The 18,764-nt window shown below is 46.3% G+C and overlaps 1 protein-coding gene across 3 annotated transcripts in view; it reads right to left on the reverse strand.

Annotated features, from left to right (window-relative positions):
• The window catches only part of BSN (bassoon presynaptic cytomatrix protein), an 89,256-nt gene that overhangs the window by 57,160 nt on the left and 13,332 nt on the right, over positions 1–18,764 (reverse strand). For 2 of the 3 annotated variants that reach the window (XM_068201567.1, XM_068201568.1), the window contains exon 2: positions 10,080–10,479. In XM_068201567.1, the coding sequence (XP_068057668.1) occupies positions 10,080–10,479 (400 nt within the window). Of the gene's footprint in view, positions 1–10,079; positions 10,480–10,659; positions 10,981–11,047; positions 11,166–18,764 lie in introns of those variants that run through there. The other variant, XM_068201570.1, reaches the window with a different exon arrangement.

Raw genomic sequence — 18,764 nt, forward strand, 5'->3', positions numbered from 1 at the left:
GCCCAAGGACAGGCCTCTCCTACAGTAAGTATGCTCCTAATTTCAGAGGAATCCAGAAATACAGGTAATTCAACTCTTTCTCAGATCCCCAGAGTGATTTTAACACAGACCACTAGTTTTTAGCCAAACCTCTCCACCAGACCTGGTATTTTATCTAGTGGGCATCATACTGAGAACAGAGGTTCTCAGGGGGAAAGGGCAGCAAGCAGTGCCTTCTAGGAGATCAGGACAGACATGAGATGTCCTGTGGGGAGGAAGGGCAACATAGTATGTCTGAGAGAACAGGAAGGTCTGAACAGAATCAGTGAGCAGCTCTGAGCCATGACAAAGCTGTTTTTGGAGGAACCTCATATTCAAGGAGTCAGAGGGACATGCCCTTTACAGCTTCTAGGGTATTCTGCAATTAGAGGGGAAAAAAAACCCCCAAAACTAAAATCCCAAGGGGAGCTCCCACTCTTAGGTCCAAGCCCAGCAGTGCCCCACTCCATCCTACCTAGCTGGTTGATGCATTACACGTGCAGCCCTATATGTTTGCGTCCTTAGCAGGTTTTTAAAGGGGAAAGCTTGCTGATCCTGCAATTCCTGCAAAGCTGAGCTACAAGCAGTGACAAGCTCGTTTGCTCTTTGGGGACAGGGCTTCAAATAGCTGCTGGCTTGTGGCAATTAAAACAGGGAGAGCACTGCCTCCGACTCCGCCAGCCTGCGCTGTGACGGATGCAAGTGCCGGCTGGAGCGCTCTGATAAGGATGTTGGATGATTCAGAATAATCTAGGCTTTGCTGAACAGATGAGCCCGAGTGTTTGTGCTTCTGCTTCCGTCTAATGGGAATACTGTGTTGTGCTCATTGGAAAGGGGAGAGGGCGGCTGGAGGTAGGAGGGCACCAGAACTTCCTCTCCATAAGACTGATGGGCACATCTCTCCTGCCCCCTGCTCAGGTCTCTTTCTTCCATGGAGGTCTCCAACTTGAGGGTCTGGCCCGTCTGCCCCCTCAGCTTGGACATAGCAAGGGGGTGGCAGAGGAACTGGGGAGGGAACAAAAAGTCAACATTAAAACTTCTCATCCTGAAGGTTCTTTGCAAAGCTGCTGCACAAACAGCTGGGCTCGATTAAGATACAGGAGATGGGCATCAAAGTGGGCTGGGCAGGGAGCAAGAGAGGAAGGGGAGGGACACACTTGTTGTTCAGTCTTGAAAAACAACTTCTAGCTGGGGTAGTGCTGCGTTGCGTACATGCCTGCTGCATAGTCTACTCCCATTCCATTAAGATCACATTTTGCTCCCTGGATTTCCAGAGCCATTCTAACAATTTGGCTTTGATTTACTCAAAGCAGAAAGCCATGCCACCGGCACAGCCTATTTACAACATAAACTGACTCCAGAATGGAAACATCCCCCCTTTGGCTGTCCTTGATCAAAAGGTTTGTAGCTGAGATAAAACACCATTTAAATCAGAGTTAAAATAATCATTTTTCATAGACCATCAGCACCATACCTCTCAGATCTGGGCTGTCCAGGAGCACAGCTGCATATCATGTCTCCGAAAAGAGCTGGGTATGGCAGGAGGGTGAGGTCTGGGAGCAAGGCTTGAATTAAGATGGTGAGAAATACCTCTGCAGGCATGAAATGCTGTTCCACAAACACCTCACTGCACACACAGGACTGCTTTCAGAAATCTCTGAGGCTTTTCAGTCCACCACACTATGAAAATCCCTTTTTAGCATCTACATGTGACCATGGCCAAGAGACAGACAAGAGACAGAATCAGGAAGAAGCAAGGTGGTTCATTGTGGTGGGAGCCCACACAGCTCTAAAAATAGCACTGTGATCAGCTAAATTCAGGTTACAAGAGACACTGACAAGATGCCACCACCTCTGTCATACAGACCTTTTATGTCACTATCATTCAAGGTGGGAAGAGCCATGTCACAACATCTCCTCCTGTGCTGGGGTTCTCCCCCTGGGCACCCCTTGCTGCACCAAAGATGCAGCCCCTGGGACAGCCCCATAGGGGTGGGTGCGGAGTGGGTGCTAAAGTGTCTGACACCCTCCACTACAACCACCCTGCTCTCTGCAGCTTGTAGAAAGACTGTAAACAGGAATGAATTCAGCTAGGATTAACTCAATCCCCATCAAAGCACTGAAAGCTCTTGAAGTTTCCTCCTAAGCGCTCCCCGAGGCAGCGCAGCGTTCCGGCAGCAAACACACATCACAAAGCAGAGCGCACAGGCGAGGGCTGTAGAGCCCTGCACAGCTCCTGCTCTCGGGGCTGCTGCGTGTGCACCAAGTGGGAGCTGAGGAACACAAACACTGAGCGATTTCACACACTCGACCGGTGGAAAACCTGGAGCAGCAACTGTGTGAGCAAAATATCCCCATCCATCACCATGGGCTGTAAGGGATCTTATCCCTTTGCCCGGGCATGTTCAGGGGGAGGGAAGGAAAGCGAGCAGCTGCCACAGCAAAGCTCTCAAAGAGACGGCAGGGAGCCGCTGACTCGGTACCCTGCTCCACTATGGAAAGCTTGACAGCCGCTTCCGATCCTCAGCCGGCTTTTCTTTTTAACGATAAAGTGATCTGGGAGCTGAAAGCCAGAGGAAAACCATGTCTCATCCAAGCAAACAGCTTGTTGTAACCGAATGTACGGAGGGAAGGAGGGCGCGGGGCGGCGGCGGCTCAGCCCGTGCGGCTGGCTGGGCTCGGCATTCAGCGAGCGGCAGAAGACGCCAAGCGGAAAGGAGGCCGCTTCCCATCCCTCGGGAGGACTCCTCTTCACTTGCAGTTGTTTTAATTACCCCTCTGCACCGCAGCATCGCTCCAGCCCGCGGGAAGGCACGCTCTCCCGTGCCCTCGGAACAATTGAACGTGTCACCACAGCCCCTGCTGTGCCCCCGCTGCCGCGGCTCAGCCGAACCAGCCGTCAGCGGAGAGCCCCCACCCTGAGCAACACCAGCCCCCTTAGTCACCAGCAACCGTTTAGCCAAGATCTTTTCTGACATTTTCTGCCAGCGAATTTTGCATTATTTGAATCATCCACGCAGAGCACAGCGAAAGGCGGCACATTGGGAGAAACAGCCAGAATTACTCATGAGCTTTTTCTTTTCATGGGCTCTAACTTAAATTGTGATCTGTCAAACAGATGAGTTGCACGTCAGTGTGGATGGCTGGGAGAAGCTCCTGCTCGGGCTGCAGCAGGGGCCAAAAGAAGCCATTTCTAAGTAGAAAGGCTCAGCAAGAGCAAGTGTGCTACTCTCCAGCTCCATATGAGTTGCTTCATTCGGTGTTAATCACCCCATTAAAAAACTAAAGTCTACCAAGGGATAACAGAGGCATCCTTCGCTGCAATGCTGCAGATACAGGATGGAACACCTGGTGTAGCGATAAAGGGATTAAGAGGTGAAGGGCAATGGTGAGGAAGGGCTAAAATGTGGCAAATATGCATACACATACAACCTGTTAGTTTGTTAGTTCAGGGTGATAAATCCCATGTTCCTATCAATATTTCCTCACCATAAAAAAAAATCCACAGAATATTCACTGCAGCCACAAAGAGCAGATTTTTAGTGCCCAGCTCACAGGGTTCTCTTGAAGAGAACAGTAGGGCAGAAAGCACTGGTCCCACCTGCCCATGGGGCAGATGCTGACCTCAGACACTGGGATGGATCTGTGGCAGTAGATGAGGCCAAGCATCCCTGCCCAGGCAGCTGCAGCCCAAATTCCTGCATCCTTAGGAGAAGGTAGCAGGCATGCCAAGCCCCATCTCCTGCAAACAGCATCACCCACTGTCCATGCAGGTCACTGCTGGCTGAAGCTCTGCTAAAAACAAAGACAAAACTGGAATAAAACACGCATCTCACTCCTATTGCACAGCAGGATCCAATGGAAAATTTCTCCCAGGTCTGCAACGTAATGCCAACGACAGATTTATTTTTACAGCTATATGGTGAAGGAGGATGATCTCAAAAGACAAATCATTCTAAAATGGGCAACTTGACTCAGCAACACAGGGGTCTGGCTGAATATAAGGTACAAGCTACCACATACACATAGAAGAAGCTAACACCACAGCAGAACAAAAATACTGCTTGCCCAAGGGTGTCTGGGAGGAAAAAACACACCTCTGAACTTGCTGAAAGGTGCACACAAGGAAGGACAACTGCTGACAGAGCCAGCCCCACCTCCCCAGCTACCCAGAGACACCACAAGCATGACACCAGTGTGAAATGCCCCAAGGGATGCCAGACCAGAGAAACATTTATTTTTCAGGCCCAACACCCATTCTTTAAAATGAGAGGGAACTATAACCTCTAAACAGAGCCTTCTATTTATCCATGAGCACAGTAATACAGATGCAGGACATGCAGGAGATGCAGGATGACACACATGCCAGTGGCTGGGGCTGGAGGTGCTTCATGGCCAGGAAAACAATCACCTGTTGAGGTTCCACGGGCTTTGCCTTGTTCAGCTAGAGAAGAGACTGTGTAAATGTAGTATCACTGTCACAACTTATCCTCCGCATTGCAAAAGAGCTACATCTCATGAGCTACAGCTCATCCCTCCCCACTGCAAAGAGCTACATCCAACATGGAGTTGATGCACCCAGAGGAAACTTAGAAATTTAGGAAATGGCATGTCAGCAAGGCCCCTTGGTTTCTCAATAGAGATCTGAAGAGGTGAAGAACATTTTGGTTGCTTGAAAAGGCAGGGAGAAACAAGGGAGATCAAATTTCTCACAAAACTCATGTTTAATGATCTATCAGAAAGTGGATCCCTGTTTTCATCCAGTCCTTCAGTGCTCAGCCCTGGGTGAAAGCACTGATGCCAACAGGGATTCTACGCACACTTGCACAGCATCAGAGACCTGTAAATGTTTGGATGTTGAATGAATGACAGGCAAGAGAGGAGATGGATGAGAGGGAGAGATGGAGATTCACTGCCATTAATAACAGCCACTGGTTTAATGTGGAACTAATATAATCCTTGGCATGCTTACAGAGCCCTTTCCTTGCAGGGTTTCTGAACCAGTGGTCACTAGTCAAGTCAAAGCCTCCTGCAGGGTAAATAAGTTAGACTGGGCCCCTAACTCACAAATATGCTGGGTTTTACTGAAAATTAGATACCAACATGGTGCAATGTGTAAAATTGGGACAATAAACCAAATGAGAAACGGGGTCCTTTGAAAGCAGTGTATGAACAGCTTCACAATTTCAATATTTGAGGTTTTTTCAGTCATTTGCTAAATGACTGAGGTGATGCTGTGGGCAGGCACCACTCCTGACAGTACAGCCAGGTTGGAAAAGGCTTTGGACCACAGACATTCCTCCAGTGTCAACAAGCCCCATTCCTCCCACCAGAGATGCTCTGCATTGTGTCACCTTTCAGCTTCCCCCAACTTCTTATTTTTTCCACTTTGCCCAATTTTTCTTATACTACTGAGCAGAAAACCATCTGCTGTGAGGTTATGACAGGATAAACACAGCCCTACACAATGCTCACATTATTTCAGTCTCATCTCCTCAGCCGATGGTCTATTTTCCATTAATACAATTTAAACATTTACCTAAAAACTTTACATTATTTTTGTGGCTACCTCCTCTAGCTACAGATAACTCAAGAGGCGCTGAGAATTTTCTTCTCCTGTCAAACAACCCTGACCACTGTTGGGAAACCAACCAGCAAGTTTTTAATTATCCTTGAGACTTTTTATGTTTTGCTTGCTGAAGGTCCGTGATCAAAGGTTTGTGATGAGCTTACATGGCACAGAGCATGCAGGGAACAGATTTGCGCTCAAATATTTTAAATATTTCATAATTCATTATATTCATAGCATAAAAAGTACAAAGAACCTCTTCAATCTCCCTAAGTGAAGCTAAAAACATGGGCCAGAAGTTTAACAATTATAAGTCATAAATATGGCCACAAATACAGCAGACAAAAATCAAAACAGCTCAGGGATGAAAGCAGGGCCTTCAAAATAAAGCAATTTGGTAAAGAACACATATGTATGAGCATGTTTCTTTTATACAGGGAGGTGCATCTGAGTATTTATGAAACTGCCTCTAATAAACACCACTTCAAATTGAAAAAGGCATAATAGAAATATAAGGCAGACAAGAAAGGTTTCCTATAATCCCAAGTGGTTCCAAGCAGACCTATTAGGCAGCCAGGCATCTTGAGTTTCATTTCAGCTCTAACTAAAGCACACGTTTTAATGCTGTGCTGCTGCTCTTGATTAAAATCAAACTCAAGTTCCTCGTGTTTTTGGTTTAGTGCTTAGGATGGTGAGAAAACAAATTAAAAGAAACCCAACAAATTTTAAGAGAAGACTGAAGAAGAATTAATTTATCAAATTAGCAATGTGCAGCGGCACTTCAAAACCCCAGAGAAGCAGAAAGGATGCCTGCAGGTTACTCCTTATGATACCAAACAGAGCAAATCCAATCAGATGAACATGCTGCTAGATCAGTCAGGCAAAAGCCACAGGAGTGGCAGAACAAAGTGAAAGATGTATAAAAAGAGGATTTTCTAAACCTATTGTACTGGTTTGAAACTGAGCTATTCCCCCCCGGAGGAGATGACAGCATCACTGGTATGGTCCTGCAGAACAAGCTGCCCAAAAAACCCCTCAGAGACAACACAGAGAAAAAGTAGAAAAAAAGTTTTAATGAGAAAATAAAAATCATACTAGAATGTGAAAGCTGCAATGTTGCACTTAAAATAACACATCTCCATTCAAAAACTTCTTTCCTGCACAGGACCGTAAATAAACTGCTAGATTTTAGCACATTATTTCAAAACTTGTTGTCTTTAATGGTGCCACCATTGCTCCCTGATTGATAATTCCCTTTCCTTGCTTAAAATAACTGTCTGAGCAAGAGCACTGACCTTCAGGAATAAGTGAATGAACAAGGAAAGCAGCCCACCAGCACACGACCAAATTGAAAACAATGACAGCAGCTATTTCAGGGCACGGGATGAACAGAGGGAACAATATAATTATCTACATGTAAAATATGAGTGACACCAGCAGCAGACAGGAACTTCTGTTTGCCCAGTCTTGTGAAACAAGAACGAGCTGCTGCTCAAAGGAATAAACAGTGAAATAAAAACCCCAAAAGAGATTTTGTTTTTCTCAGCAAGTGATCAACTCAAGATGCCACAGAAGCTGATTGCTTCGTCAGCACAGAAATTCATGACTTGCTTTTAAGATAAAATGACCATCAAGCCATACAAAAAGGAATAAAATAACAGCCAAAGAAAAATATTATTTTAAAGGGAATTATGTGCTTCTGAGGAGAAGGTATTACCAAAGTACAAAGTGAAGGCAGTGCAGTCAACCCTCCTCTGAAAAATCTGCTCTTGGAGTTGGAAGTGGCAAGATAGGGCTTGATGGACTACAGATCACACACACTCAGTCTATTATTTTCTTTAAATATATATTACAAAAAGCTATTTTATGCTATGGATATATATACAATTAAAAGACTAATGAAAACAAAGTGTTTATACAAGATTTATACCTCAGCTCTCAAAACAGTTTGAGAGATCATTATGCCAATCCAGCCCTGCGGCTCCTACCTCGCCATGCCAGCGGTTTCTGGCAGTTCCACGGATTGCATAAGAGAGTATGTACCAAGCAAAACACAATTTTGGTTTTCTTTGGTTTGATTTTCTTAGAAAATGTGGTATTTTTGATCATTTAATCCTGCTAGAGAGCCTTGAAAGCAGAAAGAAGTCACAAATTCCTATCTGCTGCAGCACAAAGTGGCAGTATCAATTATACACACGAAAGTATATTCATAAGGAAATGCAAATAGAGAATACAACATCTCCTGAGCAATGCTGTGCAGCTGCCCTGCAGCACCTGCTGGGTTGGAGGGACCAGACTGGACAGATGTTTTCCCTGTGAGGGGAGGCAGTGGAGCAGCTGGGCCCAGCATGTCCACCCTTGGAAGGCTCCAGACCCAATGGGGTACAGCCTTGAGATCCCTTCCCTGCTTGCTGCTTTGAGCAGAGGTTGGAACAGGTAACCTCCAGAGATCCTTCACAACCCAGCTCCCACCATCAAGATAGAGAGCGCCCTCCCAGCTGCCTCCACTACCCCCCAGTAACAGCACCAGGATGCTTCAGGCACCTCTCTGTGTGACTCTGGAATGGCAGCACAAGGAATGATGTTGAGGAAAATGAGTCACACTTCCAACAAGGCAGCAACCACTGCTGCTCCCCCAGCCAGCCCATCACATGGGCTGCCAACATGAGCTGCAAACACTTCTCTTGGACAACTGTTTTCATCCCCCAGCTCCCACAACGACCTACTTACAAGTCATAAGGTTGCTTGCTGCTGAAATGCATATTAAACTCAGGACAGACCAAAAAAACATCTTTTTCCATTTCAGGTCCATTTTTTTTTGATTTGATGTTTAAAAATGCTCTGCAGTCAAACACATTTCTGAGGGCACAGAGACCTAGAGATGCCAAGAGCAAAATGGCCTAGAGCTGCTAAGCAAAGTCTCTGTGCACACACATATTTTAACATTTAACATATTTTAACATGAAAGAGAGACTCGAGGTAGAGCCCACTGTGGGTAAGCTCTTGGGGCAAAGCAGAAGAGACAAGACCAGAAATTGAGAAATTGTTGCATTTTTATTTTGTTATTTCCTTGTTAGCTCGTACTATTCAGAGTAACTGGACAACTTTCAAGGCAATGCTTGGACACCAAATTAATGTTTGGCAAATCTAATTAAAAATGAAACTTACAAGCGAAACAGAAAAGTAGCCCATGGCATTTCTTTGAAGGACACCTCAGGGCTCTTTATTAAGATCTGAGACCTTTTTCGGACCTTTGCAGGGCTAAATACCTGTGAAGTAGTATCAGGAACCAGTTAATTATGCATCATTATAGCAGGCATATCTCCTTCACAGGGCATGTAGTGACAGGACAGGGGGGAATGGGTTCAAATTCAAAGACAGTATGTTTAGACTACATAAAAGGAAAAAAATATTTACTATCAGTGTAGGGAGACCCTGGCACAGGTTGCCCAGGGAAGCTCTGGATGCCCTATCCCTGGAAGTGTTCAGTGCCAGGCTTGATGGAGCTTGGAGCAACCTGGTCTAGTGGAAGGTATCCCTGCTCATGGGAGGAGGCTGGAATTACGTGATCTTCAAAGTCCCTTCCAACCCAAACCATTCCATAACTCTATGATTTCTTCCATCAGGGTAAAGGACTGGAAGGCAGGAGCTCCTCAAACAATGATGCTTAGACACTGCTGTGTCTAGCATCAGGAGCAAGCATTGCATGCTTACCACAAAATGGCTACTGGCAGTAAATCCTGGGTATCCAGGGGGCTTCAGTGCCTAAATCCTGTCTGTGTCACAGGAGTGGCACAGTTGCACAGTTGCTTTCCAAAGTGTGGCTTTAAGTTTCTGTTTTAAGATCAGAAACCCCTGTGGTTTGGCTCTTAACAGCTGAAAAAACCACCCAATCACTTCCCACCCTGTGTGGAGATCTGTGACCTGAGAGATTGGCACAGGGAGCCCCTCACCTCAGCCAGCCCCAGCGCCCACCTCCAGCACCGCTGCGAATCCACCTCCAGAACCCTGAGCATCCACTTCACACATCCCACGGAACGCTCCTCCCCCAGCAGTGCCGCGTGTTGCGCACGACTCCTGGCACTTCCCTCCCTGTGTGGAGCGTGACGCTGCCTGGAACCCACCAGAACTGCTGTGAGTCAGGGTCTGAGACACTCCACACCTCAGCGGCCCAGCAGCCCCCCTGCTCCCCTCCTTGCTGTCGAGTCCTTTGCCTCTGCGACAATTTTGAGAATGGAGAATTTAGCTAAATGTTTCGGCGTCTCAACAGAGACTGAGCCCTGTTAATCTACCAATCCCCTTCAACTAATTTATCTCCCCCATCTCATCAAAGCTCACATTATCACAATTATTCCCTTATTACCAGCAGAACCCTCGCTCCTGGTCAATGCTTTGCAGCTATCAAAAGCAAAGGTGCAACTTCTGTGCTTGGAGAAAGCAAGAACCCACCCGAAGCAGCCAGGAGGGCTGCATGAGGAAGAGAAGGCATTACCTGGGTGAGGTGCGGGTTGGGGTTGAAGCCACACTGGTTGCAGACCTTGCTGTGACACTGAGTGCAGGCATTGAAGTTAGGCTGGCCGGGGGAGGAGGTGAGCTCTGTCGTCTTGCAGATGGGGCAGAGGGTGCTGCTGGGCAGGGGGGCAATCTGCGGGACAGAGTAGGGAGAGGTAGGGGTGCTGCCCCGGTCCGGTGACACCGAGGGAGACCTCCCCGAGCCCTGGCTCCTGGCGTCCACCTGCAGCGTCCTCCGCGGCCCCTCTGCCGCTGGTCCAGGCTGGCCCCGGCCCCTCATCTCCTGGGGGCTCTGGGAGCTGGGTGCAGTCTGTGAGAGGGAGGGGGATGCTGACCGCTGGCCCGCGGCCTGGTCCAGCTGCTCCGGTCTCCTCAGCGTGCTGAAACACCATCAAAACACACATAATAAGCCCAGGTTTCAAACATTTGTATGCCAGTTAATGTAGACAACTGCTACAGCACCCTCTCCCCCTCAAAATCCCAGCTTAGCCAAGAAGGCATAGCAAAACCCCACTGCAAACCAGGGAAATTGCTCAGATCAGCAGAAGGATACACTTTACCTTACAAAACAAGGCGCGATTTCAGCTTTCTCTTATGTAACCCAGCAGCAAAGATGCAATTGAATTATTCGGTGTATTCCGAGTTGAACTTTAGTCAGGAAGTTGCACATAAAAACGTGCGTGAGAAGTTTGAGAAGCTCAGCCTCCTGCCAGCCAGGGCTCCCAGCACTTTTCCAGCACAAACTCACTGGAAGAGGCAGCCGTGACTCTGCTTTGCAGCCTGCAGGGCCCTTCCTGCAGGGACGCAGCCAACACGCACTAAACCGGCTTCTCACAGCCTACTTTCATGAGTGGCTGTGAAACCAGAAGCATGCAAAGAGCCTATTTATTAAAGGAAAACCCCTCCAGAAGCCTAATGGAGGCAGGAGAACTACTTGCACTTCCTCACCTGTCAGGCAAAACCATGCAAGTCACAGGTGAAAGCAGATAAGGGCTTGTTTCCCAGGGGCCACAGCAGCGGGAAATCAAGAGAGAGCACATTGGCTCCGCTTTACTAATCAGCACTGAAGTAGCAAACACAGACAACAGGGATTTTGTGGGCTGGCTGGCCCCAGCTGAACCCTCTTCTGGGTGATGTGAGTCTTGTCTGGGCAAAAAAACCAGCTGGGATGACTCTGGTCACCAGGACAGAGTGATGAAGCCTCCCTGTGAAACCAGAGCTCCTTACAAGGAGCAGCCCCGAGGTTGGTATCGCACCCACTGCTGGTTCTGCAGCAGTCCCACAGTCCCATAGCCTCTGTAGGATGCTCAGCACCCCACAGTGCTGAGGGATGCTCCTGGCCATCCCAAGGAGCTCTGGAGCAGCTCCAGCAGCAAAAGCTTTGAGCTGTTGTGCTGCAGTGCACAGCATGACAGCCTGCACACCCTCCTCCCATATGGTTTCAGGGCATGCACCCTGTAGTGTGCTGCTGATGGATCAGTGCACAAGAATGAATCTATGATGGAAGATACTTATCTAATTACCAAATAATTTGGTCCATGTGCTTATCAGTAATGCCCACAGATATTTCTCGAAAAAGCAGAAGCCCTAATGCCCTCACTACCTGTGATCTACAGCTGTTTAAGGAAAAGTATTACTCAGAACCTCAAATTTAATACATTGTTGATTTACCCAAGCAGGGTCTGACCTTATAAAGGTTTAAAAAGGGGACTTAAATGCATAAAACTAATGAAATTCAAAGTGCATGTTGCCACAGTAATAGGAAGTTGGATGAAAATAAATAGTAAAATAGCACTTTGGGAATACTTTCTGGCTGCAGGTTGAAACCCACTTCTCTGAAGAAAGAATCACAATAATAATAAAGCAAAGCACTAAGGGAGGGAGTGATCTGCTCTAGACTGAAGAGAAAACTGCTCCTGGCCCTACAGTAGCACCTGCCATGAATGTTGTTGGCATGTGCTGCTCCTCCCTTGTTAGTTCTGACACCCTTCAGTTCAGATTTGGAGTTTGACTCCTGATGTCAAGGGCTGCAGAGCTACTGCCTCATAAAACACACAAAACCATCTGTAGCTGGTGGAGATTGGAGAGCTCAGCCCCAGACACCAGAAGGAAGTACTGTCAGAAAGCAAAATGCACCTTCTCTCCTTAAATTTAATATTTCTATAAAACCCTCAGCATTTATGTATTAGACACACCTTATCCTAATAGTGTATTAAACAACTCTGAAGTAACATTATATGATCAAATAAATAATTGTTGTTTGGAACAGCAGAATGGTTATTCCGCCCCGAGAAGCTGTGGCTACCCCATCCCTCAAAGTGTTCAAGGCTAGGTTTGATGAGGCTTGGAGGAACCTGGTCTCGTGGAATGTGTCCCTGCCCATGGCAGGGGGTGGAACGAGATGGTCTGTAAGCTCCCTCCCATCCCAAACCATTCTGTGATTCTATTCCACTGCAAATTTCAAAATTCAGGGGTTTTTCCCCATTTGGTATGAAAAATACTTGCCACCAAGTAAAAATTCTGACGCCATCAAGGAGTTGTCAGATAACACACAGACAAGTTCACATTTTCTACCCACAACAGTGTGGTTCTCTTGGAAATGCAAAAGCCCGTGAGGAACAATACACCAAATGCTGTTATTTTGCCCTGAGCCTCACTGCTGGCACATAAGACAGAGGAGGGTGGTTGGATGCTCACTGTCTGGCAGGTCAGTGCTGCTCCTGAGATGCTATCCCAGACTGGGCTCGAGCTCCCTCCCAGCTCCCTGCACTTTTTCAAGTGCTAAGTAATGCCGGGCACCACCTCCATCCCATTCCCAGCAGCAGTTTCACTCCATGCACTTCTACCAACACTGCATTTATTTATTTTATAATTATCCAGGATGCCTCAACCCCCCTGTGACACAGGCTGTGCTGTCTCTCACTTGCACCAGTTGAACATACCCGTGAAATTTTAAGACCAGAAGAAATCATCTGGTCTGTCAAGTACAGTAACTCAATCCAGGAGAGATGCCTCAGGAAAGAACATGAGAATAGTCATATGGAATCAAACACAGGCCCACGCTCACTGCATCTTCTGCAAGGATGATCCAATATTTGTATCATTTGTACCCATCTATGAATCCTTTTTTTTCCCTGTTACAAAAGCCCAAACTGCAGCTCAGCCCTATTTTGTTTTTTTTTTTTTTTACAGGCTTTATCACTGATAGTTAACTAGCACTGGGCTGCTTACTGCTTCCAAAGAATTCTTCCCAATTCCTCTAGAGTGTCTATTAACAATTAAATTGGAATGCCTTAATAAGGCAGGATTTCCCATTTGATGGGGGATGTATTGATTTTGCACTGCCCTAATTGCTGAATTAGAAATATTGGTGATACGGAGTCAAAGATCTCTGCAGGGTCCAAACTCAGCAGCGCTCTCTGTTACCAATGGAGTAATAATTTTGCACAACTAAAGAACATCAAGTGTTTGAGTGTATTAACAATTATACTGCTAAAGTTTTCATGTATGATATCCTATGAATGCTTTTTATCACAAGAAGGGCAGGCAGGCAGCTCTACTCACCTGCCCACAGTCACCGGGGGGTGGGCAGTGGGGAAGATACTGTTTCCTTCCTTTTTTCATTATTTTTAAATTGAAAAATGGTGCCTTTCTTCTTTCTTTCTAAAACTCCCTCCATTTTCCAGCACAAAGCTAAGTAAGCACCCCCAAAAATTAACTCTTAGCTCCATGAAAGAGAGGAGGCAAAGCTGCAAGGTTGCTGCCACAGAGCCCAGAGCTAAAAATCACCCTGAGACATTAATCCATATCCAGCTCTGCCTCTCCATCAGATACTTCTCGTGATGAAAAGGCCCAGAACTTCCCTAGTTCCACTTGGGAACAGACACGGATATGAAACCAGCCTTTCTATTTAGGGCTGACACAACACCCTGGGAGGAAATGGATAGGTACTGAGAGGGAAGAGCGGCCTGGGATGATCAGAAGCATGAATAGCACAAGGAAAATCAAGGGTCAAAGCCATTCACCACAAAACCAAGCACAGCAGTGTAAGATGTCACAAGCACCTCAGATTTTTTATGCCTGATTTTTTCCCTCACGTAAAAATAACGTATTTTATTAAAATTACAAAAAATTGGGAAAGCTTTAAAAACAAAGTCCTACTTACAGCCAAAACAAATGTTAGACTGCTTGCTGGTTAATATTTAATTTCAGAAAAACATGATTTGTCCAAAACCAGACTTTTGATGCCACAGCAGCACCAGGGAAAAGATGTCAGCAGCATCAGTGGAGATAAAAGCCATGCAATGACATAGCACTGGTTTACAATTCTCTGCCAGCAAATTGGTACAGCTTTCTTATCTTGGAATTCCCAGGGAAAGTCAGGGTCTGCAGGAGGGAATTGCTCTAATTTAACTCAAGTAGGTTCATCAGTGCCACTAAATTTTACAGGCAAGTCCCAGGCTTGGAGCCAGCATCCCAAGAGATGTCAACGGGCCCTTTTTCACCAGAGGTGCTAACTTGGGAGCAATAACCATCACAAGGTAAATGCCAACACTGTTAATGTCTCTGCTATAAAATCAAGCAATAACAATATTACACAAAATCTACATGCACAGCTGGTAAATCAAGTCTTGTTGACTTGTGTGGGAAAGTTCAAGAGACAGCATTGGTTTTCTACAGATTTATTGTTTTTTGTCTCATTTCACATCCCTGCCTTGAGCACACTGGCCACATCCACCTGCTCAGCTGCCACAAAACTCTGGCAGTGATTGCATCCACAGGAGCTTGGGATTTGTGGTCTGAGTAAATCCTTCAGGAGCTGCAGCCCTTCTATACAACTGAGAAACAAGGATTGCATCCCTTCTTCTGTCTTGTGCTAAGGGAAATGGGTCCTTGCTTGCTGGGCAACTGATCTAATTACTGCACTGTAGTAGATAAAAGCCATGAAAATAAGTGGCAGTGTCATTGTGCTTTTACAAACTGCATGCCCTGCTCAGGCTTTCCAAAGAGGAGCTGAGTTTGTCTATGGAAGGGATCTCCCAGCTTCAAAACCAGATCAAAAATCAGCAAAATGAGGACAAGCAGGTCTTTTCTGTTAGTAGAAAAAAAAAGAGGGAAATCTGGGTAGAAAAAGAGGGAAAATGATTGTTTATCTGCAGTAAAACCAAGGGGATGAGCAGCAAACAACTCAAGATAAAGCATGAAGAGAGACCCATGAAGAGGCTCACACCCAAAAGAGGGAGGCTGGACTGACCAACAAAAATTAGAACTGCTCAGCTATGAGCAGAGATTTGACCTAGTTGGTTCGACTGAAACCTGATGTGAACATCCACATGACTGATTTTAAGAATCACTGAGTATAACCTATTTAGAAAAAAAAAAAAAAAACAGGTAGCTAAGCAAGCAGGCAGTTGTACTCTAGGTCAAAATGGCACTGGGTTTGACTTGGAAAGACATAATTCTGAATGGTTATGGGTCAGCAAAGGAACAGCACGGGATAATAGCAAATGTTAGCTGGTATATACTGCCTGTCGGAAAGTCTGACTAGAAAATAGGACACCCTTTTAGTAAATACACAGGATGTGGAGGGCCTTTGGTTTCAGCTCTGAAAATCTCACACTAGCAATGCTCAGATATACCCTGAGCTTGGGTGTTCTACTGGGGGCAGCTTGTAGCTCTAAAAAGTCTTATATCTGACATAGGGAATCCTGTATTAGGCTCTGCTTTGACAAAACAAAAAGCCCCCAGCAGTTACAGAATTAAGCACCTGCTTAAATCCAAGTGCCCCTAAATTAATTACACTGATGTCCATGCAGGGAAAGGGTCACTCTGGAAATGGATGGTTTAAAACCAGCAAATGCCACACAGCTGAAATCAAAATAGAAAATAAGAAATGGTGACTAGAAACTGTCAGGGAGTATTTTATTAGATGGCAACACAAGCACTCTTGTGAAAGGCCACAGTGTTTAATGACTTGGCTTTTGTGAGCAGTGGAAAAACCCTGTTCTCCTGCAGCTTTGTGCTCCAGGGCTGCATTATCCCTGTCAAATAAGATGCAGCTTCTGTCAGGCATTTTCCCGGTGACTGAGGCATCCTAAAGCACATCTCCAGATGCTGAGAGTGTACCTGAGCTCCTGCTTCCACCCAATCTGCTAATCATTTGGGTCCTGAACCTCCACCCTCATACCTGTTCTCATAAATACAGAGAAATGTGATAGTCTTAAGTCCTCTGCCTTGCTGTTACACCCTGCTAGGGCTGGGCTTCAAGGAGGGGCTGCTAGGCAGGCAGGAGCACAAGCCACTGGCAACCAACACACCAAACTAACAGCCTTCCCCAGGGGGTGGTGCTGTCGTGGGGTGAGCAGTGCTGCGTGCACGGTGTGCCTGCCAGCTTCCTCCCTCTGGCCCTGGTTCTGCAGGAGACAACACACCTAGAGCTGCTGCTGGTTTTCCCTTTAAATGCCATGCATGAAAAGGTAACAAGAACCAGGAGAATTCCAGTTTACACAGCTACCACAAGCCAGTTATTCTCCATCTTAGCCCCATGTCTAGTTCAACCCAGAATCAGCAACAGGAGAACACATCAATGTCACTCTCGCTGCTGCTCTGTCAGCCACGGCTGTTGAGAAGCATCTGCCATCTTATTAGCCGAATCCTACATACCAGAAGAGGGGTTTATGACTGCTTTAAGCTCTAAATAAGCATTTACTTGCTTATTTTGATTCCTGTACAACCGCCTTTTTGTAAAGGTTTGTGAATCATTATCATTTGCAGTTGGACTAAATGATAATTGAAGGCCCTTTCAACTCGAAATACTTTATTTTCAACCCTATTTTATTATATTCTGTTGTTTACCATTCTAATTTTGCTACGTGGCAAGCAAATACTTAATTTGCACCGTACTTAGCCCTGGTTGAGCCAAGAGTAATTTCCCTTAGAGCACTTTGCAATATAAAACCAGAGCAGTGGCTGCTCCTCCTGCTCACCAGACCAACATCCCCGGACCTCTTCAAAGAACCCCAAGGTCAGATGTCTATTAGACACCCTATACAGACCATAATGAACATCTGCAATTAAATGCAAGACAACTGATCCCTATAGAGTCCACAGCAGTCTCTGTGAACCCCAAAACCTGAACTGGAGTCAGGGCAGAGTTTTGCATCTCTCACATGAGCTCTCACAATCCAGAAGGTCACTGGGTGACCTGCAGACCACCACATGCTGCTCTGGGGAGCTGCTCTTTCAGCTGCTTATGCCTGAAATGTGTGGCCTCTACTGTCATGACCTTGGCCAAACCCTTCAGAGCCAAAGGCAAATGAGCCCGACAGAAGAGTCAGCAGGTAATGATTTCAGTCCCATATATATCAAAGAGTTCACTTCTCAGATAGCTTTACAGAAGCAGGCACTATAAAGGTCCAATGGTTTGAACAGGATCTCCTTTTTAAATGATATAATTGTTGCTGAGAACATTAATGATCTTGAACTTCAGAGAATTAAGATATCTCGGGGTAAGTGCAGTGTCCAATATTCATTCTGCTTCAGCAACAGGGAAAATCTGTTTGTGATAGCTGAAAACTATCTTTAAATCTGACAGAGTAGAATCCACCTCTTGATCAAAATGCCATCAGCTGCATGGCGTGAGAGGAGCTGTACAGCTCAGTGATGAGAACCAGAAAAGTGCAGGTGCAGAGCCAGGGCTTCGCTGTGCCTGGGATGAATACAGAGATCCTAGAAAGGCTACGGGGTATCTAATCCCTCTCTGCCTCTCTCTGGGCACTTAGGAGGTATCTGGAAGATCCAAGACAAGGACGAACATCACCTCATCCAGGGAATAGGTGCAGTTGGAAGGTCAGCTTTGGACCTTCAGTGCAGGTGAAGCCTTGGAGTCTTTGGGAAGACCTGGAGGGACAGGAGGCATCAGTCACCCCAGCTGCTGGACCCAAGGACATTGCTGAAGGGGAAGATGCTCAGCAGGTCTGGGGTCATTAAGTGTCCCTCGTTTAGCATTAATTCAGGTGATGCTGAGGGTGGTCATGCTGCAGCCTGTACAGGAAAGTGAGCTGCTGCCTGCAGAGCTCCTCTCCTCTTTACTGCAGGATTTGGATGGTCTGCAATGAATGATGAAGAGCTGTGCCAAAGAGTTATGGCCCTGCGACCAATACCAAGGAGCAGCTGAAACAGGGATAAATGTCCCCAGGAGCCTCGGAGAGGTGAGGGCTGGAGCTGTCTCTTCAATCTGGTTTCCACTCAGCTACTTGATGTGTTGCCTCCTTATCCTTCCCTGGTACAACTGATTCCTGTGAGCAAGTCATTTATGTGTATTAAAATAACATAAAAGAGCCATGACAATCTTGAAAGTCCTGTGGGTAGCAGAAAGGACAAGGATGCTGGGGAGAGCACCCCAGGCAAGGAGCAGCCGCTCCCCTGAGCCTTCATCCACTCACATCCTCCATCTGAGCTCTGGCAATTAAAGGGTACAAGAGCTGATTGCTGCAGTCATGCTTAACTGAAGGCCTTTGTCCCAGGAAAGCCAACACCATGAATTACTGCTCTGTATTTACGAAATGCCAGCAAAGCTGAAAGATAAACCATGGCATGAAGCTAAGGAATTTTTATGGCACACGGCTGGTGAAAGCTTATCTTGTAAATCTATGATTATAACCCA

The sequence above is a fragment of the Anomalospiza imberbis genome, chromosome 11 (assembly GCF_031753505.1).
Source record: "Anomalospiza imberbis isolate Cuckoo-Finch-1a 21T00152 chromosome 11, ASM3175350v1, whole genome shotgun sequence".
Lineage (NCBI taxonomy): Eukaryota > Metazoa > Chordata > Aves > Passeriformes > Viduidae > Anomalospiza > Anomalospiza imberbis.